General features: G+C 44.7%; 1 protein-coding gene across 1 annotated transcript in view; it reads left to right on the forward strand.

Annotated features, from left to right (window-relative positions):
• Positions 1 to 507: 507 nt before the first annotated feature.
• Positions 508 to 27437, forward strand: part of NKAIN4 (sodium/potassium transporting ATPase interacting 4) — a 77764-nt gene continuing 50834 nt past the window's right edge. The window contains exon 1 of the mRNA XM_077832217.1: positions 508 to 561. Coding sequence (XP_077688343.1) covers positions 508 to 561 — 54 coding nt within the window. The remainder of the gene's footprint in view (positions 562 to 27437) is intronic.

Genomic DNA, 27437 nt, shown 5'->3' on the forward strand with positions numbered 1-27437 from the left:
ATGCATGTGTGGTACATGCAGAACGGTGGGTCTGTTCGTATATCCTCTGCTTCTGCGTGGGCGCTGGTGCCCCATAAGGAGTAGAAGTGTAGGGTGGGTTTTTGCAGCTGCCCAAGTTGGCTGCAAAGGCCGGATCCCAAACCCATTGACGTCAATGGCAAGGCTCCCACTGCCTGCAAAGATTCGGGATCAGAGCCTCTATCGGGCATTGCCTTTTTAAGATGTGGCCCCACACTCCCGCCCTCCTCCCCCTCCTCCCCAGCAAGCGGTTCCCTGGAGGGGGCTCTTTCACTTGCTCCACGACCTCACGGCTGGGAGAGGCAGCTGCTCTCTCAGCCCGGCTGCTGGCAGAGACGGCGGAGGGGGCTGCCCAGCCCCTGGATGAGGCTGAAGGCAGTTGGACCCGGAGATGGTAGCGGGCAGATAGATCCCAGTGAATCAGCCCCTCTTCTTGGTCTGGTGCTTTCGGCTTCAAGCGGCTGGAGGGACCCGCTGGGCTCGGGGAGGATGGGATGCTGCACCGGGCGCTGTACCTTGATTTTCCTCTGCACTTTACAGCTGGTGAGTAGCCGGTTCTTTCCTCGTGTCTCTTCCTCACGCCGGGACAATCAGCCGGGCTCCTAGCCACCCCAGTGGGGAAGCCCCTTCGCACCCACACACCCACACACCCCTTATCCACCGGGAGGGTGCAGATCCAGGGAAACTTTTACAGACCGCTCCAGCCCAGCTTGATCCGGGAGCCGAATCGACACGAGTTGGCACCGATTCTCTACACCCACAGGCGAAGTGTGTGTGTGTGGGGCGGGGGGGGGGGGGGATTGTTGTGTCTGTCTGCGCCCGGATCAACCCTGCTTCTCAAACAGAAGGGGAGCAAGCAACTCATTTTGATTGAGCGACGAGGCACAAACCCAGGAGGGGGAAAGGAGGGGGGGGGGCATCAGGCTCAGAACAAAAGATTCCCGGGATCTAACTCCACTCTCAAACTGCATTGTTAAGAAAATTAGGGATTCCCCGAATTTTGGTAGGTATATTGAAAATTGAAGTCCCACGCAGCTGCTTTCGTAATAATTGTTTATTACAATGATTCATTTTATTACAGAATTGGGTCCCGTTTAACTTTCAGCCTTTCGATTTATATTTTGAAAGGGGTGGGGGAGTCCGGATGTAATCCGGAATTGCCAGTGACTCTTCTTTTCTGGGGTGACTTCATTATTTTATTTGTTTATTTAAAATGGGGGGGGCACCTTTAAAAAAAGTCTTGAACTTGTAAGGTCACCCTTCTTTAAAAAAAAAAATAAACCTGATGTTAAAAGTCGAGAATTCTCATAATGATCAGCAGCAACAGCAAAAAGTTGAAAAGTGCTGAAATAATCAAGATATCAAAGAGGCCAAAGGTACTAATATATAAGGCTGCAATGAAAGATTAATTTAATATGCACTTCTTCACTGATTGTATGTGTTCTTGCATATTTAAAACTACTTATTTAAAACATTCTCCTCATTAATTGTACAAATATATATAATCAGAAGCAAACTCCCTTAACGTCTGAAATACTGGTTTTCATACATCATGGCTTTCTGTCACATCTGCATACATGTCAATGCTGAACTGTGATAAACAAAGGTCTGGTTGTTTTATGATTGTCTGTGCATCTAGCTTGTATCTGGAGGTTCCCCATGTCAATTGCTAATAGGCTCCAGGGTTTCTCTTGCCTTAAAAAGGAAATGCCATTCATTTATTACATTGGGAAGTGCGTTTTTTTCGAAATTTGTTTTATTTTGGAGCATAATCTCTAGACCTTGTTGAGGAAAGGAGCCAGTTGATTTTAAACTCCGTAGTAAATTAGTGCCACTGAGTACTCTAGCTAAACCTGTGTTTTGGAATTGTTTACCGTAACCGTAATTTATTTTCCCTGAAGGGACAGTTCTGTGAAGGAAAGAATCTCTCATTTAGCAGAAACTGGAAGCTGCTAGTTTTTAAAACCTAAACCATTGGTCTAAAATTTGGGTGCGGAGAGTGAAGTTTGGGCTATTCATTGTGACTAGCCTAACCAAGAGATATAAGATTTGACTTGTGGATAAATAAAACAAGGAATGAGGTTCTGTTGTTTGAATGAAGCATATTACTAGACACGTTTTATGATGATAATGACAGCAGTGAGTATTTAGTCTTTTGGGGTGTGTGTTCTTCCCTGTAATTTTTCACCCATTCTGTACAGAAGAAAGAGACTGTAACCATGTTAACATTGGAATAAATTAGTGTTTGAACACCTAATTGTCTCTTAAATCCAGCAGTGTATCGGCCTGCTTTAAAAAAAACAACGGCTGGTGCTGCTCTTATTTTTGACAAGCGTGGGAGTTTTCTGGTATCCAGGATACTGGAACAAAGAACCCTGAGCATTTTTTTTCCTTAGGACCCTCCTCCTTGCAAAAAAGAAGCAGCTTCTTTGCCCATTCTTAAGCAGGTTTCGATGCCTCTGTCTTGGTGATTGCCCATGGTACTTGCCTTGGTAAATTGGTAGAGATGAAAAATGTGAAGTATGGGGAGGAAATTCCTGAAGCGCTGTCCTGATCATAGAATCATAGAATATTAGGGTTGGAAGGGACCTCACGAGGTCATCTACTCCAACCCCCTGCTCAAAGCAGGATGAGCGTGTGGTCATGAGTTGTTGGCTAAACTCCCAGTAAGTTACTGGGGGAAGCTGTGAGACCTTTTCCTGCTACATTTCCAGCTCTCCTTGTGTGTAAATTGTCACCTCATTTATACAGCAATATAGCTAAGTGAGCTGCAATAGAATGAGATACTGTACGTAATGGAATCAATTAATACAAAAACCAGAAGCGATCAGACCATCATCATTAATAAATTATAAAGATGTGAACTTTCTTTGATTGTTGCTTGTCCCTGTTCTATTTCACTTGCTATTTTGATCTCTCTTTATTCTTCGTTTAGTGCTTCCAGACACTGTGCTTCCCATAACAAAAGTCCTGGGGTGAAATCCTGACTCTACCGAAGTCAATGAGAGTTTTGCCATTGACATCAGTGGGGTAAGAATTTCACCCCTGGTACTTCAAACCTTAATTGAATGCTTTTATACTACTTTGTTTGGAAACTGCATATTCTACTATATATTTTTCTAGTGCAATAACTGACTTTATTGGGAGTTTTTATAAATAATAAATACAAGAAAAGCAAGAGTTCAATTTGCAATGGCTTGTGGAAGTCCTATTACTGCTTATGTGCAAGTAGTTGGATAACTGCCAGTTGTGGTTGGAAGTGTTCACAGATCCTGAAATGTTCACAGATTATAGCACAAATGTATGCCTGAAAAAATAAAATATCTTAGTATATTAATCATTGTTCTTTGTTGTTCTCCTGATTAAAAATGTTTGTCAGCCAACTCGATAGCAGAAGCAACAATATGTGAATTAGGTGATCAGCTACACCACATGAATACCAAATAGATCACCAGCAATGCACAGGCTGCAAACTCTTTGTTTAAACTATATAGAGCAAGCTAATGAATATGTTTGAAGAGAATCAGGATTGAGTCTCAGCTGATTCGCTGATCAGAAAGAAGCTACGTTTGTAATGAATAATTTGACTAACTCTAACCTTAAACTGTCGTCCACCTGAAGGTTCCAAATTAAGGTTTTGCTCCTTCATGGCTCTGTGCTGGTGAGCATAGTGAAAGAAAGAGCTCTTCTGGTGCTCTTCTTCCCTGCCACCCCTATGCATGCAGCAGAGCAAGGTAGCACCACTGGTCATGATCCAGCGTGGCCTTCAGTGGAACCTGAGCACAAGCTTAACAGTAAGCACATGTGTGTTGCTAAATCAGGACCATAATGCATAGAAGAGAATTGTATGAAGTGGGCTCAGCTAACATGCAGCCTGCCCCCCCCCACATTCCTAAGGGGGAACCCATATTCAGTAGGTTGACGGCTAGCTATTAATACACCTACCCTGTAATACATTTGTGCCCTGGACACAGAGCATAGTTACTCCCACAGCATGGTGCCCCAGACCTGCCAGCAGAAAACCACAAGGCAGTATCTTTGGTCTCCATCACCGTGCCTGTCAAGGGAGGAGTTGGTTCTAGGACTGGCAATCTGTCCTTTTAATTCACACTGTAAGGGCCCAGTAGTGTGAATTAAGGATGGATGGACACAACTGGTTTTATTGTCTTTATATCACTTTAACTCAGAAACTGATGTTACCTGAATGGACTCCCCCTCCTCCCCCCCATGAATCTTTGTGGAAATAAGAATATTAGGGAAAGCTTAAGCAAAACCTAAACAGGTTGTATGTTTTCTCAGTGAGGGAGTGGTACCTGGACTCCATCCCTGTTAAGTGTGTTAGAGAAATGTGCAGTATAGAAATTAATGATAGAAAAGATTTCTAGTGCAGGATTTCACAATCTATGTGGAATACTGCAGAGTGCATCACTCTGGACCCCCAAAATATTGTGGGATTGGTGGGTCCCAGCAAGAAACCGTGGACAGTTGCTAGGTTCCAGACAGGAAACATTTTAATAACTGGTGATCCAGTCCTTCCTTCCTGCCAGTAAGCAGATTGTTCACAATCGTATATTTCTTAGAGTAATAAGTGATTGTGTGTGCTGAAGGTGCCATCTGAATTTATTTCAACTAGACCAGGCATGGAAAAATTCCCTCCCTCCCCATAATCCATCCCAATAAATTAAATAATTGTTGTTTAAATTCAGTCCATGGGTTGGGAGTATGGATACCAAGCATAAACCTGGAGGCAATTTTACAGATACATTGAGAACCCCTTCTTCTCAGAGGCTCTATATGGAAAAAATGACAAACATTTCATATTAACAGTGAGAGAGGAGCCCACTCAGAATTTCTACTCACAGAAACAAACCAAAAGTAACTATATCCATGTATTTATTTCTTCTCTCTGTCTCTCTCCCCCCCTCTCACCCCCTTTTCTGACAATGTCTTTTTTCAATGTCTTACAGAAGTGGGTGATCAATTCTGGAAACTATCTGGAATTAGTATAGATCCTTCTCTAGCTACCTTCTCTAATGACTAACATGGCCGTGTCATCTTGATCTAGCAGAAAGTTGATAAACTAAAACACTGGACAATTTTTAAAAGGTACATAGGCCTTTGGGATTGCACAGGGTGTAAATCAGAACAGAATATGGCCAAAAATGAATGAACATATAAAATATGTAAAGTTTATAAAATGTATACACTTCCCACTCCATTTCCTACATTAAAGGTAGCAACAGACCTGGATACTGATTTTAGATCCACCCACTCTCAATCTCCAACAGGGGCAAAATTTGGTTTCACATACGGGTCCCAACTTTGCAGCTAGTTCTTGGCCCCTCTTTATATATTGAACTGAACCAAGCACCCCAAAACTTTGGGGAAGTTCATACCAGGCTGTCAGCTGTAATCCATATGCTTCTTGGGGCAGGAACTATCTCTCTGATGTCCTACAGTCCCAAGCACACTGTCTGCACTGAAAAGCAATCAAATATTAGACTCTGCCTGGCCTCTGCATGATTGGGGGTTGGGAGAGGGAGAGGGTATAAGGAGCCTTCACTTGCACTTTGCATAGCCTGGTTAAGAGCCAAGCGGAAGTACATTCCCTGAACTTTTGGAAATGCAGGGATTGCTCCCTCGCTATTCTCTGGGAGTGCCCAGCATGCCAAAGTTGTGTGGGAGGAGGCGGCAGGGACATTCTCACCTTTGCCCTCCCAGACCGGCCCATGGAGCAGAGACGGCACTGCTGGGAGAGTTAGATTACATCCCCCGAAGAGGTACTGTATGCTGCCTGAGGCTCCGCCAGGGTGGTATCGTAGAATCATAGACGTGGAGGATTGGAAGGGATGATTTCACACAGTTGCTAATGCTGTGCTGTGCCTAACTGGCAGATTTGAACTCAGAGTAGTTAAAACAAAAGCAGGTGCCCAAATGAGCAGAGCGCCCACTTCTCATCATACTGATCAGAATCATCCCACTGTTACCTTGTGCTCCCCCATCTTTTGATCACCTTCATCTGTTGTCTCTCATCTTATACTTAGATTGTAAATGCTTCAAAGCAGGGGCTGTCTTCTTGTTATGTTTGTACAGCTCCTAGCACAATGGGGCCCTGGTCCCCATCTGTGGTCCTGAAGCACTGCCACAAATTATACAATAAGTATAACAGCCCTATTAAACAGAAGGTGTTTCCTGAGTGTGAGTGCCGGACAAAGTAAAGTTAAGGCTGTTGCAATAACGGGCTTGGTGTAAAAATTTTCACTGAAACTGGTCTTTGGTGGAAAACTGATGTTTTGACTAAATGAATGTCACCATGGAAAGTGTCTGCTTTCCATGGACAATTCTGAGTTTTCATCAAAATCCCAAAAACGTTTTGGCTGAAAACGTGTCCAGTTTTGGTTGGTTTGCTTTTTGACAAAAAGGTCAAAATTTTCTGTGGAGAAAAGCACAGTTCTCCAAGCAGTTCTCGTCAGTAATGATTCAGACAATTCAGACACTGCAAAGCGGGAGAGCAGCACAAGGGCAGCGTTTCTTGTACAAGATTTGGTATTTCAAAGATGCTTGCATCCAGTGTTCACACTGCTCAGACAATCCAGATTCATACTTTCCATTGTGGCAGTAGATTGACAGCGACTCGCAGGAATCCTGTGCTTTTGTGTTCTCTAAACCAACCCATTCCGAGGTTTCAGACCATGAATGAAATCTGGGAAGGTCCAAAATAAAAACAATTCTCTCCACCCTTCAACCTCTTTTTCTTAAAGTGTTTTTGCACAAGCTTGGTCTGGTGATCTTGTACATTTTAAATGGATTGGAAACACAAATAATGCATATCAGAAATTCTTCTTTGACTTCTGCCGCTGTGGCTGATGGATGTGATGTTGTGATGTGGTTTCTACTATATTCTGGGGATGTGTGTAATTGGATTGTACTGTTATTTTGCTAACTGAATTTCCTCCCACATAATTAGGGCCCAGCCAAATTCACGGCTGTGAAAAACGCATCACGGACCGTGAAACCTGGTCTCCCCCCGTGAAGTCTGGTCTTTTGTGTGCTCTTACTCTATACTATAGAGATTTCATGGGGGAGACCAGTGTTTCTCAAATTGGGGGTCCTGACCCAAAAGGGAGTTTCAGGGGGGGTCACAAGGTGATTTTAAGGGGGTCACGGTATTGCCACCCTTACTTCTGTGCTGCCTTTAGAGCTGGGCGGCTGGAGAGCGGCAGCAGTTGGCCGGGCGCCCAGTTCTGAAGGCAGTGCCCCGCCAGCAGCAGCGCAAAAGTAAGGATGGCAAGACCAGACCAGGCCACCCTTACTTCTGCCCTGCTGCTGGCGGTGGCTCTGCTTCCAGAGCTGGGCGCCCGGCCAGCAGCCGTCGCTCTCCAGCCGCCCAGCTCTGAAGGCAGAGCCGTCGCCAGCAGCAGCAGCGCAGAAGTCAGGGTAGCAGTACTGCAACCCCTTCCCCCCCCACACACAATAACTTTGCAACCCCCCAAAAGCTCCTTTTTTGGGTCAGGACCCCTACAATTACAACACTGTTAAATTTCAGATTTAAATAGCTGAAAACATGAAATTTACGATTTTTAAAAACCTGCGACCATGAAATTGACCAAAATGGACCATGAATTTGGTAGGTCCCTACACCACATAATCCAACCAGTCGTGACAGATTTATAACTAAATCAAGAACTTTCATTTGGGACTACATCTATCGTGTGATTAAATCCACTGGTGGTATATAGGACGGTTCACCTTGCTGCACTGAGTGGGAAAAAAAGCCAGAGCTGGCCAAACACAAGAATATCCTCTTCAGACTCAAACAACTTCTCTCTCCTGTTGTTTTCACTCTAGGTGCCTTATCTGATTTCTTTAAATTTTACTTTGCCACTGGGATGAGATCACTGGAGAAGCAACTTCATGGGTATTTTCCTATATCACCATATTTCCTGCACTTTTTAGCTGCCCCTTGTTTAGATTTTCCTGTTCATATCACCCCTGTGCTCTACCTTTCATCTCTCCCTTCTCTCCATACATTTGACCTTTTATGGCACAGCTCTGCCAACAGACCGGGACTTGGCCTTTCTTTGCACTGGGCTTGTTTCTGCCACCCTTACTCACATTGAGAAGTAATTACTCAAACAAATAATCTCATTGAACTCAACAGGGTTACCCCCATGAGTAGTGTGATACTCAGCATAAAGGGCTGCAAAACTGGGTCAGTTATAAGTAACAGATAAAGAGAACCTCACCTCAGGTTTGGCCTATAAATCCATTGAGGTTATTTGGGACCTGGATCCACCCAAAACTCCCCCCCCCCGGCCCCCCGGCTGACTTTCCCCCAGTGGCTCTCATTTTTCCTCCCACCTCTGAGGCCCTGCTGATAAAATCCATCCCACCTCAGGGGTGTCTGGCTGGCAATAGTCACAGCCTTGCCTGGCCACAGCCTGCTGCTCTGCTTCTCACTTGTTTCTTCCAATGGGCCCCTATGCCTCCAGGGCACAGATTTTATAGATTTTGCCTCTTAATCCAGCCTTACTGATGGATTTTATTTATAATCTGCCCTGCCCCCGCCCCCCAAAAGAAAGAGAGAGAGAGAAAAAATAAAAAGACAATGCCCACTCAGTGGTGCGTTAGATGCAAACAGGCTGCACCTTGCACCTCTCCATTTTCTCATTTGACCTCTTTCCCATGCCCTGTCCAGTTACCCCATATGCTATGCAGTGTTCTTCATAACTCTTGATCTTGATTAACTGCTACATGGGCAGCTGGCACGTGAATACAACAGCACAAGGTGATCCTGGAGGGGAAAATAGCGGGTCCCAGTGGCAGCAGATTACCACGCTTCCATTTCTGCTGACAGCATAAGGAAAAGATGAATCCAAATAACAAAGACGAGGGGCCTCTCTAGCTGCATTGGAGAGAGCATTATTATGTAGGTCCGGAATGGTGAAATATGTCTGTGAGGAGTGGAGCAACTCCGGTATTGTTCATTCTCTTTCCCACCTCTCCATCCCTGAAATGTATCATACCAACCTTGAGGTGTAGTTCATCTGTACAGATCTGTTCTCTGCTTTGTGGTTTACTTCCTTTTATTTTCCATAAGAACAGACAAGGGTCTGTTGCTATCCCAGGGTTGAACCCCTTTCCTCTGTGCTGTGTCTGGGCGCTGGCTCAGATGGAATTCCCCTGGAAATGGGGCGTTCAGCTCAAGAGAACATCCAGTGTAGCCCAGTGACATCTCACAAGCAGAGCTGAGGTTGTTCCAGTCTGTGTTACATAAGGAGACTAAGTACTTTTTTACTGGGGTGTAAAAGGCAGCATTTCCAAGAATCTGCTGCAGGGGACTGTCAAACAGGAGATCTTGGAAGGATAAAACTAGAGAGCAAAAGGCCTGATTCTCATTTCTGCTACATCAGGGTAAATCTAGAGTAACTCCACTGCAGTAGGGATAGTTTAAGGTGTTGTTCATGACCTATCAAATCCTAAATGACATGGGACATGCCTATTCCCCACAGATGTACCACCGCAGTTGTGATCAATGAAATTTGTTCTGCCTTCTTATAAAAGAGAAGGTGGGGACAGGGCATTACCTGCCTCAGACTCTGGAACTTGTCCCGCTCACCACATGGTCCAAAATAGTCCGAACAAGACTACTAGTGCTGGTTGAAAATTTTGTGTCTAAATGTTTTTTGATAGAACACTGGGTTATTGACAAAATGAACATTTCCACAGAAATAGAGTGACCATATGTCCCGTTTTGGCTGGGACAGTCCCTTTTTTAAGCCCTGACCCGGACATCCCAACTTTTTGACAAAAACTGGCATTTGTCCCTTTTGCTCTTGCCAACAGATGAGTTGGCAAGAGCAAATGAACAAATGCCCTGTTTATAAAACCAGTTGGGTGCATCCCCCGAGGGGGACGCAGAGGAATGTTGGAGCGGGGTGGCGATGCAAGGTGCCAGGCCGCAGGGCTCAGGGGTCAGCCTCAACCCCAGATGGCACAGGGTTCAGCCCCAGCCGTGAGTGGCATGGGGCTCGGGGGGTCTCTCAGCTCCAGCAGGGGCTCGGGTGCTCAGCCGAGCCCCAGCCGCAGGCGGCACAGGGCTCAGGGATTCAGCCCAAGTCGTGGTTGGGGGGTGGCTCTGGTGAGCCCTGTGAGGAGTGGTGGTGAGGGGTGGCTTGGGCGAGCCCCGAACGTCCTGTTTTTATTACACAGAAAGTTCCTGCTTTCCTCAAAAATTTTGGATTTTTTCTGTCTGAAACCCAAACAACATTTCTGGTAAAAAAAACCAAAGGTTTGTCAGTATTCAGCAGCGCTTGTCCAAAACTGGTTGTCAAAACCTGCAATATTTTCCATTTTCTTTTTTTAAGGAAAAGTTTAAAAATTTCACTAAAATTTTTGACAAAAATGAAAAATGTTTTGGTGTTTGTCAAAATTTTCCACAAGAAACATCCCCCCCGCTCTTCCACACAGCTCTGTTGCTAACCGTTTGGGCACTCTGCAAACCATTAATCTGACAGGGTTCTGCAAGAAGATTGAGGATATTTTCCTGTGGTGGAGAAAAGAAGGGAGAAATGAGCTGTTTCATTGCTTTGGTTAATCAGTTATCTGTACAGGAGTACTGAATGCTTTTTGGACATTTTTTAATTATTTAAATCTAAAAAAATAAATAAATGAAATCAAAACCAATTCATATAGTATCTCTAGTCTGAAGCATTCAAAAGTAATGAATCAGGCCCCCCCAAAATCATGGAATTGGCTTAAAAATCATGAGATTTTAAAAATAATGAATTCGGGGTCGGGATTTTTTTGGCCTTCTGGTTCTTGAGCATTTAGTGTTCACATTTTCAAGCTTTTCTCTGCAACCAAGAATCTTATTCTAAAACAAAAAACAGAAACAAAAAAAGCTGAGATTCTTTGTAGATAACATATCTCCCAGAACTGGGGCTTTCTGCAAAACAGCAGATATTGTGAAACCCATGATAAATCCATAAGAGTAGGTAGACTGTTTCTCTGCATTTTCACTGGGACACCTGCGATCAGAATGTGACCCTAAATGTCTGTATAAACCAATAGAGAACAGAAATTTTATGTCAATTGCACTCTGAGTTTTACATATTTTAATTTGTCTCTTTAAGGGGGAAATCTAATAACAGAGGACTGTGTCCTCACCTGGTGTAAATCAGCATACCCCACTGACTTCAGTTATGCTGATTTATACCAGCTCAGGATCTGGCCCAAACTGCTTTTTCCAAGCAGTACTTTTGGCCTCATTTATGAAAGGGCATAATTGCCATTTCCCTGGTGTCTGTGGCTTGCTGTCAGTACAGCTGCTTCGGTGTCAGGATGCTAGACATAAGTATGTTGGTTAGCAGAGAAACTGATGCCCCTGATTTTCATTATGTGGTGAGGACTCAATGCAGAAATAAAGACAGCAGCTTTTTACGATCCCTCTTGTCTATCACCTCCCCTTCTCCCACATGTTGTTTGGGTGAATCCAAGTTGAGTAATTTATGCATCAATTTCACTGCCACCTTTCCTCTGAAATTATGATATGTAAACTGTGGTCTCAAATGCCATCTGCCATGGCTTAATGAAAATATAATGTGGGAATCAATGCACCAGCTTGCCTCTGTCACCTGCTTATAGAAGGCAAACAATTTGCACTGTTGTGCCAGCTTCCTTTGCCACCTCTCAGTGACTGGCCGACTCAGCAGGAAAATGCACCAGCTGTTCTCAGATGCTTCTCAGAGCAGGAGCTTGACTAATAAAGGTTTTTGCTTTCTCCCTCATTTTTCCCCCCTCTAGGAATACATTCTGTCTCCAAATACTTGAAACTCCTTGAAACGTGAACAGTCATCATTCTTTCTGTGCTGGTGGGGAGAGGATACATGCTCCACCCAGGCCCCGATTTTCTGAAAAATTGTGAGCACAGTTCCATGGCTAATTTCTGCAGGGAGTGATCCACTGAGACATGCAACAGGACTTGTGCATACAGACACCTGACTTGCATGTATGATCGTGCACCTGGGACAGATCCTCAGCACTGGTCTACTCCCCTTTGTGCTGTTCCAATAGAACAAAGGAGATCTGGAGATTTCCCAAAGGCTGCTGGGGATTCCCCAATGGCTCGCTTTACACTGCCGGTTCTCCCAGAAACTCCAAATAGGGTGTTCTGGGGCATAGGGGTCCAGGAAGGGCTGTGATTTGATACTTCTGGACCACTGAAAGGGTCCAATTCCAGCTGACATAAGCCAAGATCGCCAACAGTGCTGTCAGTTTACCTGTTTCTCTGTGACACGGAAACCTCTCTCACCCCAGTTCCCGAGACAAGTCATTTTGCTTTGGCTTTTACCTGTCCTCTGTCAGATAGTAATGACTTTGGGATGTCGCCCACATGTAGAAGGCCAGATCAGAGCTGGTGCCCTTGCGGTGAGAGGCTTTGTACTCCGTTGACAATCCCATGTGCCAACCAGGCCCCGGCCACACAGATATATGTTGTAAGGATTCAGCGTTACTGAGGAGAGTTTGGTTAAACTTCCCATCAAGAGCAAAACATACGCAGTAAAAAGGGATCTTGGTACTTAAATGAATATGCAGCTATTAGTGAATGTACAGTAAGCACACACAGCAAGGGAGATTTCCTCTTATCAGATGTTTCATATGACCCCTGCTTGGGTGATAATGCTGCATCTCCAGTGGGAAACTAGATGCGACTAGATCTCCGGCTGGTCTCCCAGGATCCCACAATAGTTGCTGTGGAGAGCAGAACCTCTTCTAGGATGGCTACACAGCAACTAAACAACCGTGGCTGGCCCGTGCCAGCCAACTTGGGCTCATGGGGCTTGGGCTGCAGGGCTGTTTCACTGCTGTTCAGCAGGGTGGGCAAACTGTTTGGCCTGAGGGCCACATCGGGGTTGCAAAACTATATGGAGGGCTGGGTAGGGAAGGCTGTGCCTCCCCAAACAGCCTGGCCCCCGCCCCCTATCCGCCCCCTCCCACTTTCCGCCGCCTGACTGCCCCCCTCAGAACCTTTGGCCCATCCAACACCGCCTGCTCCTTGTCCCCTGACCGCCTCCTCCCAGGACCCCCGCCCCTAACTGCCCCCTGAGACCCCACCCCCTATCCAACCACCCCTTCTCCCTGTCCCCTGACTACCCCAACCCCTATCCACACCCCCGCCCCCTGACAGGCCCCCTGGGACTCCCAAGCCTATCCAAGCGCCCCATTCCCTGTCCTCTGACAGTCCCGACCCCTATACACACCCCTGCCCCCTAACAGGCCCCCTGGGACTCCCATGCCTATCCAGCCCCCACTGTTCCCCGTTCCCTGACCACCACCCCGAACCTCCGCCCCACCCAACCGCCCCCTGCTCCCTGTCCCCTGACTGCCCCTCAGGACCGCCTGCTCCCCACCCCCTTACCATGCCAGAGCCAGCCATGCCGCCAAGCTGCCTGGCAGGAGCCGCGGGCCAGAGCGCGGGTGTCGCGGCGCACTGAGGCTGCGGGGGAGAGGGAATAGCAGGGGAGAGGCCAGGAGCTAGCCTCCCCAGCTGGGAGCTCAGGGGCCGGGCAGGATGGTCCTGCGGGCCGGATGTGGCCCTTGGGCCATAGTTTGCCCACCTCTGCTGTACAGACTTCCAGGCTTGGACTGGAATCCAAGCTCTAGGACCCTGCAAAGTGGGAGGGTCCCAGAGCTTGGGGTCCAGCCCAAGTCCAGAAGTCTATACAGCAATGAAACAGCCCCACAGCCGGAGCCCCACGAACCCGAGTTGGTTGGCATGGATCAGCCGGGGTTTTTTCTTTGCTGTGTAGACATACCCTTCAAGGTATAATGCCAGAGCCTTAAAGGTACAGTTCTCCACCGCTGCCCTCCCATTGCTAGCTCACCACTAATGACTGTGGAGGCTCACAACACTCACTCACTTTCTTATGTCCCACTACAGTGGCAGGGACAGCAGTTCACAAGGCCCTTGTGTCGAAACTTGGGACTTTCCTGGCCGGACTAGGACCCCTGGCTGCTATGTGTGTGTATTGCTTCCGTGTTTGGAGGGGATGGCTGAGGCACAAACCCAGTCAGTCACTAGCGAGTGCCACAGAGAATCAGCCAACAAATGATTCCAATTGAATGATAAGAGAAAACGAGGTCTTTTCCCCTGTGTCACTGAAGCAGGCTTGAGTAACTAGCCCTTTTCACCTAGAATGGGTTTTCATGCTGCTTCCCTCCACCAGAGCGAATGGATTGGGTGTCATGATGACCCTGTTTCCCTGTGTACTCTTACCAGGCTTCTCTCCTTCAAGAGAAATTCTGTTTGTTGGACGGAGCAGGTGCTCTGCTGCATAAAAGTCTAATCAGTGCTCCCTGTGCTGAGGTCACAGTCTTCTTAGCACTCAGTGGGTTGGATGCTTTAGCACTATTGCCCTGGCAATCACTATCCGATCCTCCCTGCAGCTGCGCATTGAGCCCTGTAGATCTCTGGGTCCATTTTCTGCAGTAACTCACCAGTCTACAGTTTGGTCAGTAATTGCTGCTGCTCTGTTCGCAGATATTTTTTCCCAGACTGTTTATCCTGCTGTTGTGGGTTTCTCACACACTCAGAGTCTGAGGAAAGGTGACAGTTTTTTTCTTTTAAACTTACTGTGAGCCAAACAGACCAAAGCCTCTTGCCTTTTAAGATACTCAGGAGTGGGCCTGTATGTGACTTGCAAATATGCATGGCAGCTAATTGCCACAACACAGGGCAATGCATGAGCCGGTGGGCCTCAGATCAAAAGCAAGAGTCTGTGGGCTCAGTTTAAAACAGCACAAACTGGGAAATTAGATGTGGGAAATTACATGAGCCCTCAGACTTTCAGAGCTGCCAACGAAATAGCTTAAAACTGAGATGTGTGGCAGCCAAAGAATAGATAGGGTGGTATAAAGCCCTCTGCACTGCTTCAAACTATAAAGACTGCATCTCCCGCCAGCTGACTAATGGTGCTTTGTTTTATTTCTTCGATGACCAAGCCTGTTAGAACTGCTGTGAACTATTCTGTTGCTAAATATACAGTTGTGTTATAAAATATCTGCAGTCCTATGCACTGGGATCGAATGGATACTTGCGTGAATCATTTAATAAACAACGAATTTCTGAAGAGGCTTATGGTGGCAGCAGGTGGGAGGGTGAGGGAATTTGTCTGCAGATTGCTTAGCCAAAGAATGCTTTCCTGGCATAAGAGGTAACCCCCAGTTTCATTTGTGCTAGATTCTCTCATGAGGGGTGACCACAGCCATGTAAACTGTGCCTCCCAACCTACGCGTCAGGGCAATGCTCTGCAAGTATAAGCCAATCCAGATGGAATTCATTTTTGATGGTCAAATGCTAACTCTATTTTCCTATATAAAAAGAGAGAAAGTCCTGTTCTGGGGGATTTGATAGCTCATGTGGTTGGCAAAGGGATAAGGATTCTTTCCATTCTACAGCAGGTCATCACTTAAACTGTAACCCAGATTAACACTAACCAAAAATTACCACCTGATTGGACTTAGGTGGGGTAGATGAGAAAAGGTGGTGTGTTAGGCCCGGTTGTCCTTCAGGAATTTCACACTAATACAAGCAGCTGAGCAACATGCATGCACCAGCTCAAAGTGGGAGCTCCCTTCAGAGTGTTACTGGATTAAACTGCTCTGGACTAAGAAGTTGATGTAGTTGGCCTCCGTCTAGTTCCGAGCAGACAGACATCTGCACATCAGAAACCCACCTCCACTGTGGCAAGCTTGTTTGGAACAGAGAGAGGCAAAGGCTGGAATAGCTATGGAAACGGCGTGATTGTCTCACCCCTAGAAGCGAGCTTTGCGGGCTAGCGAGGAGCTATGTTGGCAGCGCTCTGTGGAGGAAGCTATTGTAACTCATGCAAAGTGTGGCTTTTTGTCCCCCTTTCGTGGCTAGGCCAGTTGTAAAGGGTTTATGAGTTTGCTAAGTCCTTTGAACTAATAGATCTCCTGCTTTTGCTGGCTCCTGGGTTTAGCTCCAGAAGTCCTGGGTTCAATCCCTGCAGATGACCTAATCCAGCTCACCATTAGGTTTGCTCTGCTCTTGCCAGGGGTGAAAGTAACTTAAAGGACTTACTGGTACGCCGGAGTCCTGAGCAGTGGGGCGGGGCTTTAAATCCCCAGGCCCTTAAAATGCCCGGGCCCTTTAAATCAAGATTTAAAGGGGCCTGGGCTCCGGTGCAGTTGCAGTGACTGGGAGCCCTGGGCCCTTTAAATCACCGTCAGAGCCCCATGGTAGCAGTAGCTGCAGCGGCGGCCGGGAACCCTGGGGCTCAGGCAGCGATTTAAAGGGCCTGGGGCTTCCAGCAATGGGGCTCTGAGGGCGATTTAAAGGGCCAGGGGCTCCGCTGTGGTAGCGGTGGCCGGGAGCCCCGGGCCCTTTAAATCACCGCCGGAGCCCTGGGGCTCCCAGCTGCCGCCACTACCCCAGGGCTCCGGCAGCGGGTCTCTGGCGGCGATTTAAAGGGACGGGGGCTCCAGCCACTGCAGGGCACCCCGGGCCCTTTAAATCGCTGGCCTGGGGAAGCTGCCCCCTGCCGGTACGGTCGGCTGTGTGGCAGCCCGTACTGGCTTACTTTCACCTCTGGCTGTTGGCCTGTGTTGTGCTTGTTCTGTGGACAGAGAATTTAAGTCTCCAGAGCTGATGTGGTGGCCCCTTTTCACAAACCACTACGTTTTAAAAAAAGAGAGAAATTCAGTTCTGCTCTTGAATAAAACATGAGCCATAGAGGAACTGCCAGTTGGTGCGGGAGGAGGAGAAATAGAGGGGACACCATCTCACCCATAAAGTGAATATAAACATGATGTGAAAATTGTAGCGCAGGAGGGGCCTGATTATTGTGGGACACGCACGGAAACATAACTGGAAAGTAAGTTGGTTGGAGGCCAAAAAATATATATACAATAAAACACTAGACTAGACTGTAGAGGGGCCACTGGAAATAAAAACAAATTGGGTAGCACTGCAGAAGAGAGAAATTATGCTCATAAGATAAACAATGCTTGAGCGACACTGTATAAATAGTTACATATAATGGCACTACTGTGTGTCTCAGCATGTCTAATTGGAAGGCTGGACAATATCTGATGGAAACTCTGAGTTGCAAATTTTTCACCTATAATAAGTAAGATTTTTTTCCTTTTTATTCTCCCGCTCCCATCACCCCATTTAACACGGAGTAAAAAAAAAAAAATCCCCCTCTACCCTATTTAATTGAGTTGTAGGGATTGGAGCAGAATGGATTTTTCTCATTGCAAACACATCACGGCAGGAACTGCATCATAAGAAGAATGAGTAGCCAAAATGAATGAAGAACTTGCCGCTTGCTCTTATTTTATGTTGAACCAACATTATCAAGGTCTGAAGTCAATGATAGTTTTACCTCAATAATGGCTGCAGTATTTGATCTGGGAAATGAAGACTATATTTTAAAATGTGTAGTTTTGCATCCATGCATCTTTTGGTTTGTGTTAAAGCTGGAATGATGCATCTCCATTGACACCTGTCAAAGGATGCAAAATTGCATCTTTAAAAATCTGGCTTAGAAATGTGTTTTGGTTTGTTTAAATAATGATTTTTTAAAAATTGCATCCTTATCTTGGAAACCCAGCAGCATTGGACTAACATGTGAAGAACAGAAAGTGAAAGTTCTCATTTTGTTATCTAATTTGAATATAATGCAAAGGGGAAATGAACAGCATTCGTAGTGAAAAGTAAATTAATTGTGATTAAGAAAAATGAAACAATTTAAAAAAACAAAGTACTTTTTTAGCTTGATCATTGCCTTTAATAAATTCCACATGAGGCTCTCTTGGTTAGTAACAGTAGTATCTTAGGACTGGTCTGGCTAACAGAACTGATCAGACCTAGTAATGTTACCAAATGCAAAGCGTATATATGTAATATAACCTCCCCAAGGCCGTCAAAAATGATAACAGTATATTGGGATTCATTAGGAAAGGGATAGATAATAAGACAGAAAATACCATATTGCCTCTATGTAAATCCATGGTTCGCCCACATCTTGAATACTGTGTGCAGATGTGGTCGCCCCATCACAAAAAAGATATATTGGAATTGGAAAAGATACAGAAAAGGGCAACAAAAATGATTAGGGGTATAGAACGGCTTCCATATGAGATTAATAAAACTGGGACTTTTCAGCTTGGAAAAGAGATGACTAAGGGGGGACAAAAGTAAATAATGAAGAAAGTAAATAATGAAGTGCTATTTACTCCTTCTCATAACACAAGAACTAGGGGTCACTAAAAGAAATTAATATGCAGCAGATTTAAAACAAACAAAAGGAAGTATTTCTTCACACAATGCACAATCTATGGAACTCCTTGCCAGAGGATGTTGTAAAGGTCAGGACTATAACAGGGTTCAAAATAGAACTAGATATGTTCATGGATGATAGATTCATCAATGGCTATTAGCCAAGATGGGCAGGGATACAAAAGCATGCTCTGAAAAGTCCCTAGCCTCTGTTTGCCAGAAGCTGGGAATGGTTGAAAGGGGATGGATCACTTGATTACTTGTTCTGTTCATTCCCTCTGAAGCCCCTGGCATTGGCCATTGTTGGAAGAGAGGATACTGGGCTGGATGGACCATTGGTTTGACCCAGTATGGCCATGCTTATGTTCTAAAGCTCATATGCAGGTTTTGAGCATGGGACTTTCAGCCCCAAAGCACGGGGCTTTACTATTGAAGATGCAGTAACAACTCTAGTAGCTCACTTCAGTTAGTAGGCTGTTATCCTCTGTGGACTAGCCATAGCCTGTTATACTTTACAAACATGACGTAAAATCCTGTAAAAAATATAGAGGCTGAATTTCAACCCTAGTTGTATGTCTAAACTTATTATGGTACATTTATATATTTAATTTATTTCTGCAGTTAATAGTATCTTTATTTTTTGTTTGTATTACCTTATTTAAAACAAAACAAACACTAGACAGAACACCCCGTGTTCTACTGGAATGCTTCATCAGGAGGAAAACCAATGAAACAGTCAGGACCTCAAAACTTACAGAAAGCTTCCTGGAACAGCACTCTTATAAGAGGGTTTCAAAACATTTAGGAATCCTGAACAGTGAATTGCTGGTGAGAACTCAGAGATAGTAATTCAGAATCAGTTGTACAGCTTTGTTCTCTTTCCAGCTCCTTATAGATACAAAACTAGCTTTGTGCCCCAAATTGATCTGAAAACCTAAAAATCCTGAGTTTTATAAATATTGATTCAAAATATAGAGGTCCAGAGGGAATGGAAGGAGAGTTAGATTTGATACCTGTAATTACTGAAGTAATTAATCAATCATTCAACTATGTTGGATTTTCTTCCCTCAGTGCAATCAGGCGATGAAAATCAATAGCGATTGATTAATTTTGCAGCCACTCTATAGAAGGGAAGTTGTTTGTGGGCATACTGGGACTGGATTGTGGTTATTGGAAAACCCTGGGAATGCTCTCTCTGTGAACATGCTGACAGTTTCCATTTTTAACAAAATATTTGTTTGTCTTCTTGACCTCCTCTAAAACTTGTTGAATGCACTTTCTTGCGTCTAAACATTGGATCTTCTGTTTTCTCCCCAAATATCTCCTTTTTGTAGTGAAATCCTACCCTATTAAAGTCAATGGGAGTTTTACCATTGACTTGAGTGGGGCCAGGATTTTACCCCATCGATTTTAAATGTTGATAGATAGGGATAAAGCATTTCCCTGAGTTCCTAGAATGTTGGGATTTCTGTTAAGTATTCATGGTCAAATACATCATATGATTTAGACCTTAAGAGGGTGATTAGTAACTTCAGAACATAAAAATGGCTGTACTGGGTTAGACAAATGGTCCATCTAGCTTAGTATCCTGTCTCCATCAGTGGCCAGTGTCAGATGCTTCACAGAGAATGAACACAACAAGTCAATTATTGAGTGATCCATCCCCTGTCATCCACTCCCAGCTTCTGGCAGTTGGAGGTTTTGGGACACCCAGAACACAGGGTTGCATCCCTGACCACCTTTGCTAATAGCCACTAATGGACCTATCTGCCATGAACTTATCTAATTCTTTTTTGAACCCAGATATACTTTTGGCCTTCACAACATCCACTGGCAATGAGTTCCACAGTTTTGACCATGCGTTGTGTGAAGAAGTAATTCCTTATGTTTGTTTTAAGCATGCTGTCTCTTAATTTTATTGGGTGTCCCCGGTTCTTGTGTTATGTGAATGGGTAAATAGCAATTTTTAATTCACTTTCTCCAGACCATTAATGATTATATAGACATCTATCATATCCTTCCTTAGTTGTCCCTTTGCTAAGATGAACAATCCCAGTCTTTTAAATCTCTCCTCATATGGAAGCTGTTCCATATCCCTAAATCATTTTTGTTGCCCTTCTTTGTACTTTTTCCAATTCTAATATTTTAATTCTTTTTCCAATTTTTTTGTGATGGGACAACCAGAACTGCATGCAGTATTTAAGGTTTGGTTGTATCATGGAATTATATAGTGGCGTTATGATATATTCTATCTTGCTATCTACCCTTTTCCTAATGGTTCTTGATGTTCTGTTAGTTTTTTTGACTGCTGCTGGACGTTGTACAGAGGTTTTCAGAAAACTATCCATGATTACTCCAAGTTCTCTTTCTTGAGTGGCAACAGCTAATTTAGACCCCATCATTTTGTATGCATATTTGGGATTATGTTTTCCAATGTTCATTACTTTGAAATTATCAACATTGAATTTCATCTGTCATTTTGTTGCCCAGTCACCCAGTTTTGTGAGATCCCTGTATAACTCTTCACAGTCATCTTTGGACTTAACTATCTTGAGTAATTTTGTATCATCTGCAAACTTTGCCTCCTCTCTGTTTACCTTCTTTTCCAGATCATTTATGAATATGTGGAACAGAACTGGTCCCAGTACAGGTCCTTGGGGGACCTCATTATTTATCTCGCTCCACTGTGAAAATTGATAGCTTATTCCTACCCTTTGTTTCCTATCTTTTAACCAGTTACTGATCCATGAGAGGACATTCCCTCTCATCATAGAATCATAGACTTTAAGGTCAGAATGGACCATTATGATCGTCTAGTCTGACCTCCTGCACAACGCAGGCCACAGAATCTCACCCACCCACTCCTGTAACAAACCCCTAACCTATGTCTGAGCTATTGAAGTCCTCAAATCATGGTTTAAAGACTTCAAGGTGCAGAGAATCCTCCAGCAAGTGACAGCTTACTTTGTTTAGGAGCCTTTGGTGTGGGACCTTGTCAAAAACAGGTGACCAGTAATGTTATTATTTCTTGATGTAAATTCAGTCAAGATCTGTGCTCCCGCATCTCCTGGAACTTCATCTCTACTTTTGGGGTTTGATGTTTGGCTGTCCAGGAGAAATTATTTCACCCAAATTCCAGGAACACCTGGTAAGGAATGAAGATTTGATTCACATGTCTGCCACCTCACTGCTGCATTCTCCAGTTCTTAATCTTATATTTCCATTCACATGAAAGGACTACAACTGGAAGCTTAATAAACAACTGGAAACTCAGTATAGAATAGATGAGGTACCAGAGCAGGAGTGTTCGGGTTTATACATCAGACCTTACCCAGGGGATCGACTCTTCCACATACCTTAGTGTTATACTGAATGTTTTCAGCTCACTTAGGAGCCTGAGATTTTCTAACAGTTCAGATACAAATTGGCCACCTGAATTCTTTGCACTCATAAGGGATGCTGTCAGTGTAAAATGTGAAATTCTGACTGCTCAATATTAACTGTAGGCTGTACATTGTAGGTCAAATTTTCAGCAGGACTTTGAAATTTGTGCACACAAAATCATAATGTGTACTTATTCACAGGCACAGAAAGGGCAATTACATAAGCCAGTGAGATAGAAACACAGTTACCTGATCTGCATATGCAAATACATGTTTTGTATAGGTAAAGAGGTGCACACTCACATTTTACAGGAGAAAAAGTCAGACCTTTTAAAAATGATTCATATGCATCTTGCATTAATTTGTTTGTATTTTTTGTAAGTACACTTGGAAAAGGCAAATTTCTCACTGTTAATTACTAAATAGGATGTTACGTTAGCCATGGCAAACACCACATCCCAAGGTGCTATATATATTTAGCATTTATACTACATTAGTACCTAGTGACCCCCACTGAATAGCTAGTCCACTGTCTATATTCTGCATTCATGATATGTGACTATACTTCTCATTGGAGCTGATGCCAAAATGTCTGAGGCTAGAATTTTTAGACCCGTATCTCCAGGTGGAGATGGAATTGACTTGAAATAGCGTGTAAACATTCACATCCTGGAACATACAGTGTAGACAATCTGCTTTAAATGGAAGCTTCTTGCTTGAAATAGAACTTTTTCTATCCATAGCCCTAATAACTAATACTAGTCAGAAATTTTGGGCAAAAATAAAATTTTGAGAAATTCACACTTACCCCCATTTTCTGTCCCGCTGTTATAATAATACTTTGCACTTATATCCTTCAATTCAGAATCACAAAGTACCTTATAAATATAAAGTGCCTTACAAAATCCCACCTAAGTGATTTAGGAGTACAACTCCCAGTGGGTCTTGTGCTCCTAAGTCACTTGGGTGTTCATTATCCCCTTTTTACATGTGAGGAATCGGAGGTAGAAAGGGGAAAATGTAAAATTTTCAGAAGTGGCCTCAATTTTGGGGTGCTTGCCCAACTAGACATATCTGATTTTCAGAAATGTTGAGAACCAGCAACTCCGAATAAAATCAATGGGAACTTCTTAGCATCTCTGAACACTGGGCACAAAGTGTCCCCAGCTGGGCACTAGAAAACTGAGGCATCCCAAATCAGAAGTCACTTTTGAAAATTGTGCTCAATGGGGAACATAAGAATGTAAGAATGGCCATACTAGGTCAAACCAAAGGTCCATCCAGCCCAGTATCCTGTCTACCAACAGTGGCCAATGCCAGGTGCCCCAGAGGGAGTGAACCTAACAGGTAATGAATGATCAAGGGGGGCAGATTTTCAAAGGTATTTAGGCAGCCTAAAGATGCAGATGGGCTTTTCCAGAGTGCCTAAGCAGGTTAGGCCCCTAATCCCATTGATTTCAATGGGAGTTAGGGCCCGGGCACTTTTGAAAATCCCACTAGGCATCCATCTGCATATTTAGGCACGTAAATACTTTTGAAAATCTGCTTCTAAGAGCACGTCTGCTCTGCAGTCAGGGGAGTGGTTGCAGCACATGTAGACATATCCAAGTTAGCTTTAATCAGGCTAGCGCAGGTGCCAATAGCAGTGAAGCCATGGCAACATGGGCTAACTCGGGTATGTCTACATGCATCAGTCACACCTCTGATTGCTGTGTAGACACACCCCAGGTGACTTGCCCTAGGTAAGACAGGCGCATATGGCAGAACTGGGAACCGAGACCACATCTTCTCTCTGCCTTAACAGCAAACCCATGTCTCCTCTCCAGCAGCTACTTCTGAAGCTAAGAGGCAGCACACTGGCTAGGAGAGTGAGTTCTGATGTTGGAGAAAAGAAAAGATTTGCTGAGATGCACTGGAGGTCAGGACCATCGACCAAGTGACCGTCCAATCAGTTTTCATCTTGCTTTTTCTTTTCTTCTCTGCCTATATAGTCACATTCTTCATTCCCAGCCAGGGAAGTGCAAGTTAAATTGTTTTCAAGGGGAAATTAAGGGTTTTTGTCCAATTTTTTTATAACAGAACAGCAAAATATTAGGGTAGAAAGGAGTCTGAAAGAATAAATAGAATAAACACAGATAGCTGCAGTAACTGTCCTAGAACACTAAACATTGGTGAAGCCAATAGGAGTGGTTTATTCCATATTTTGTTTTCCCACATCTCATTTCCCCAGCTGTCTTTAGGCTACACTAATCCCCGCATTGCCTTTCATATAGACTGAGGCCACTCTTCCCTTGATTGGAGAAGGTCTGTATTTTCAAATTGTCTACACTGCCATTAGACACCCGCGGCTGGCCCGTGCCAGCTAACTCAGGCTAAGGGGCTCGGGCAAAGGGGTCTGTTTAATTGCTATGTAGACATTAAGCTATGGCTGCAGCCTGAGTTCTGGGAAACTCCCACCTTGCAGAGTCCTAGAGTCCGGGTTCCAGACCAAGCCTGAACATCTACAATGCAATTAAACAGCCCAAATCCTGTGAGCACAAGTCAGCTGGCACAGGCCAGCTGTGGGTTTTTAATTCCAGTGTAGACATACCCTTAGATGCTTCCGGGCCGCGGGAGCTGTTTAACTGTTTTACTAGCCATGACAAAGTACAGGTAAGGCCCTTTTGCCAGAAGTGACATGCCAGCACTAAGCTTGCTGCTGCCTGGGGCCTTGATGCTATTCCTGGGAGCTGAGCCAAGATACTAAGGTGATGGGTATTATAGAAAATCTCAAAACAGGCAGACAGATCTCCCAACCCAGCAGCATGGCACACTCAAAGGCTGGCACTGCTAGTAGCGGATGCCCTGGTACAAGCTACTGCTACTCCCCGCAAATGACGATAGGGCTGTGGTATAAAAGAGAATCAATCTTCCTTGGTGTCTTAACTTGAAATTGTACATTGAGCTCAATTATCAAGTTCTAAGGTGTGAGATAAAAAAGATTGGATTGTCAAGAGATTAAGAAGGCAATAGACCCTTTGTAGCTTTGACAGGTTTCAGAGTAACAGCCATGTTAGTCTGTATTCGCAAAAAGAAAAGGAGTACTTGTGGCACCTTAGAGACTAACCAATTTATTTGAGCATAAGCTTTCATGAGCTACAGCATCCGATGAAGTGAGCTGTAGCTCACGAAAGCTCATGCTCAAATAAATTGGTTAGTCTCTAAGGTGCCACAAGTCCTCCTTTTCTTTTTGTAGCTTTGGTTCGTGTTACACGTAGCACTTCCACTTTTGATTCGCAGTAAAATGTATGCAGTATGGCCAATCCCAAGTGTTCCAAAATCAGGAATCAGGCCCCCCCTAAATAATGAGATTGTCTTAAAAATATATGTTGGGTTTCTTTTTGTTTGCCTTCTGGTGTGTGAGCTTTTGTCATGCACGCACTCAGTTCATGTTTTCAAGGTTTTTCTCAGCAACTGGGAAGGCTAGAAATTTACTTTTTAATTTTTAAAATGAAAGATGAGAGGGTTTCATTCCAGAGTCTGCGGATTGAATAAAACAACAAATATCACAAGACTCTTGATAAAATTGCAAGAGTTGATGTGATATGTGTGTGTGTGTGTTCAGGAGCTATAAAGAAGAAGCAACTTGACATGCTCAAACTATGAGTCTGTCTTCACTGCAGTTATCCTCTTCCTCTGGGGTTGCACCTAACCCAGCTCCTGTCCAAAATCCCTGCACCCAACTTGGCCTAGCTGGGGCAGTGGGGTGGAGCATGGGCTCCACTTTCACTCAGGTTGGTAACCTGCCCGCTTTTCAGTGAGGACACAGGTTAAACCGTTTGAGTGCTGATAGTCCTCCACTGCCTTTCCACCATGTGTCCAGAAGGACAAACAAGTTCTCTCACAATTCACTAGGGACAGATCATTGAGCGACTCATCTTACTGCAGCACAAAGAACCAGGGAGTGTTAGTGACACACACCGGTGAGTGCCTTACCAGTGAGGACACAGTAACTCGAGCCAGGCTTTGCATTGTGGCTGCTCCCACCTGGGCTAGGCCAACTTGGGTGTTCAGACCTGGGTATTGATCACCTGGGCTCTCTCTGCAGTGAAGATGTACCCTGAGAAGACAGCCTTCACACCACACCGTTCTTACAGGTTCTGATCACCGCTGCTCCCTTAGGCCCTGACTCAGCAACGTGCTTAAGCTTTGGCTTCAATGGGACTTGCGCACGTGCTTAAAGTGAAGTGCTCTGCTGAATTCGGGTCTCTGTCAGTTTTAAGATGCTGCTGATTATGACACCGCAATGGGGTGGAAGCACCATGCTTAGCTGCTGCCTGGGGGTAAGAAAAAGAGGGTGAAATCAGTAAAACCCTGGTAAATTAGTTTCTTTGACTTGCGTTTATTTTGCAGAGAGTCTCCCCCACCCCAATCACCATCCAGCTGTGCAACACTAAATGCGGGAAAGCAGAAGTGCGGAGTGCACTTTCCATATCCCAGTGGGGGAGATAAATTTTTCTTTGCCCTTTTGTTTTCCTGGGGAAGCAGATGCTGGATGAAAAAGGGTTCATTTGTACAGCAATTGCCCACGGAAAATTCCAAATTGCTGCTCTGTCTCCCCCCCACCTCAGGATGATTACAAAAGGGCTTTTATGCTCTGAGCAAAGCTGCATGGAGACAGTGGCAGATCCCAATTTCCTTTATGATTATTGTTAATAATTGTCCTAATATCATTTTCCTTATGCACCATTTCTCTCCCACCCTGTGCTTTTTCGTAATGAATTCCCTTCTGTTACCGTGGACTCTGCAATGACACCGGGCTGATTTGTAATGTAAATTGGCACCCCAGTGTAAAGACGACCTGCTAGAGCACCGCAGGGCTCTAATTATAATTTTCATTAAACTCCTTCTGTTGACGAATATCTGAGCAATCTGGAGCTGCTGCAGGAGCAAAAGGAAATTAAAGAGATATTACCACTTAGCTGCAATGTCAGTGTGAGGGTAACCCTCCCAGCTGTTTAAGAGAAACTAAAACAGGGCTCTCCCCTTTCCTTATGGGCAAAGTTTAGAAGCTTTGTTTTGTCTGTAACAACAGGTCCACACAGGGTCTAATTCTCCCTTCCCCCCACAACATTTCACGCTAGCTTGGCAGGAGGAGGAACTGGCCTATGTAAGTGTTTTACGAGTGATCCATTTGTGACCTAATTAGAGGGATCAGCTGCTAGAGCTCTGCTTAAAACTTAGGGGAATGATCCTGGTCCCATGGAGTCAGTAGTGGGGATTGTCATTGACTTCACTGGGGGCAGGATTGGGCCCTAAGCTTTGAAAACTCCCTGGTGGGGGTTGGAAAAAGAGAGGGGAGGGGATACAGGGCAACTACCACCCTGGGGGTTTCAAGTCGAAGACTCAGTCCTTTTATCTAAGGATCCCAAAGCTCATTGCAAGCATTAATGACCTGTTATTAATTATCTATTGAGCCCTGCCTTGTGCTCAGCACCATGCAAAATATAGAGGAATACATGGTCCCTGCTCCAATAATTGGTAGCCCAATAATGAAATTGTTGGGCCAGGTTCACTGCAGCGCAATTCCGAGGACAGGAAAGCAAAGCCACCTGTGGGGTTAGCTCCCTGCTAGCAGATTCACAGTCACACAGCACAGCCCTAAAAGTGAATACCATCGCCCGGAGCTGGGAGCCAGCTATGGCTGGGGTGGCCAGATCTGCACTGATCCACCTCACGCTTACTGCAGG

The sequence above is a fragment of the Eretmochelys imbricata genome, chromosome 13 (genome assembly GCF_965152235.1).
Source record: "Eretmochelys imbricata isolate rEreImb1 chromosome 13, rEreImb1.hap1, whole genome shotgun sequence".
Lineage (NCBI taxonomy): Eukaryota > Metazoa > Chordata > Testudines > Cheloniidae > Eretmochelys > Eretmochelys imbricata.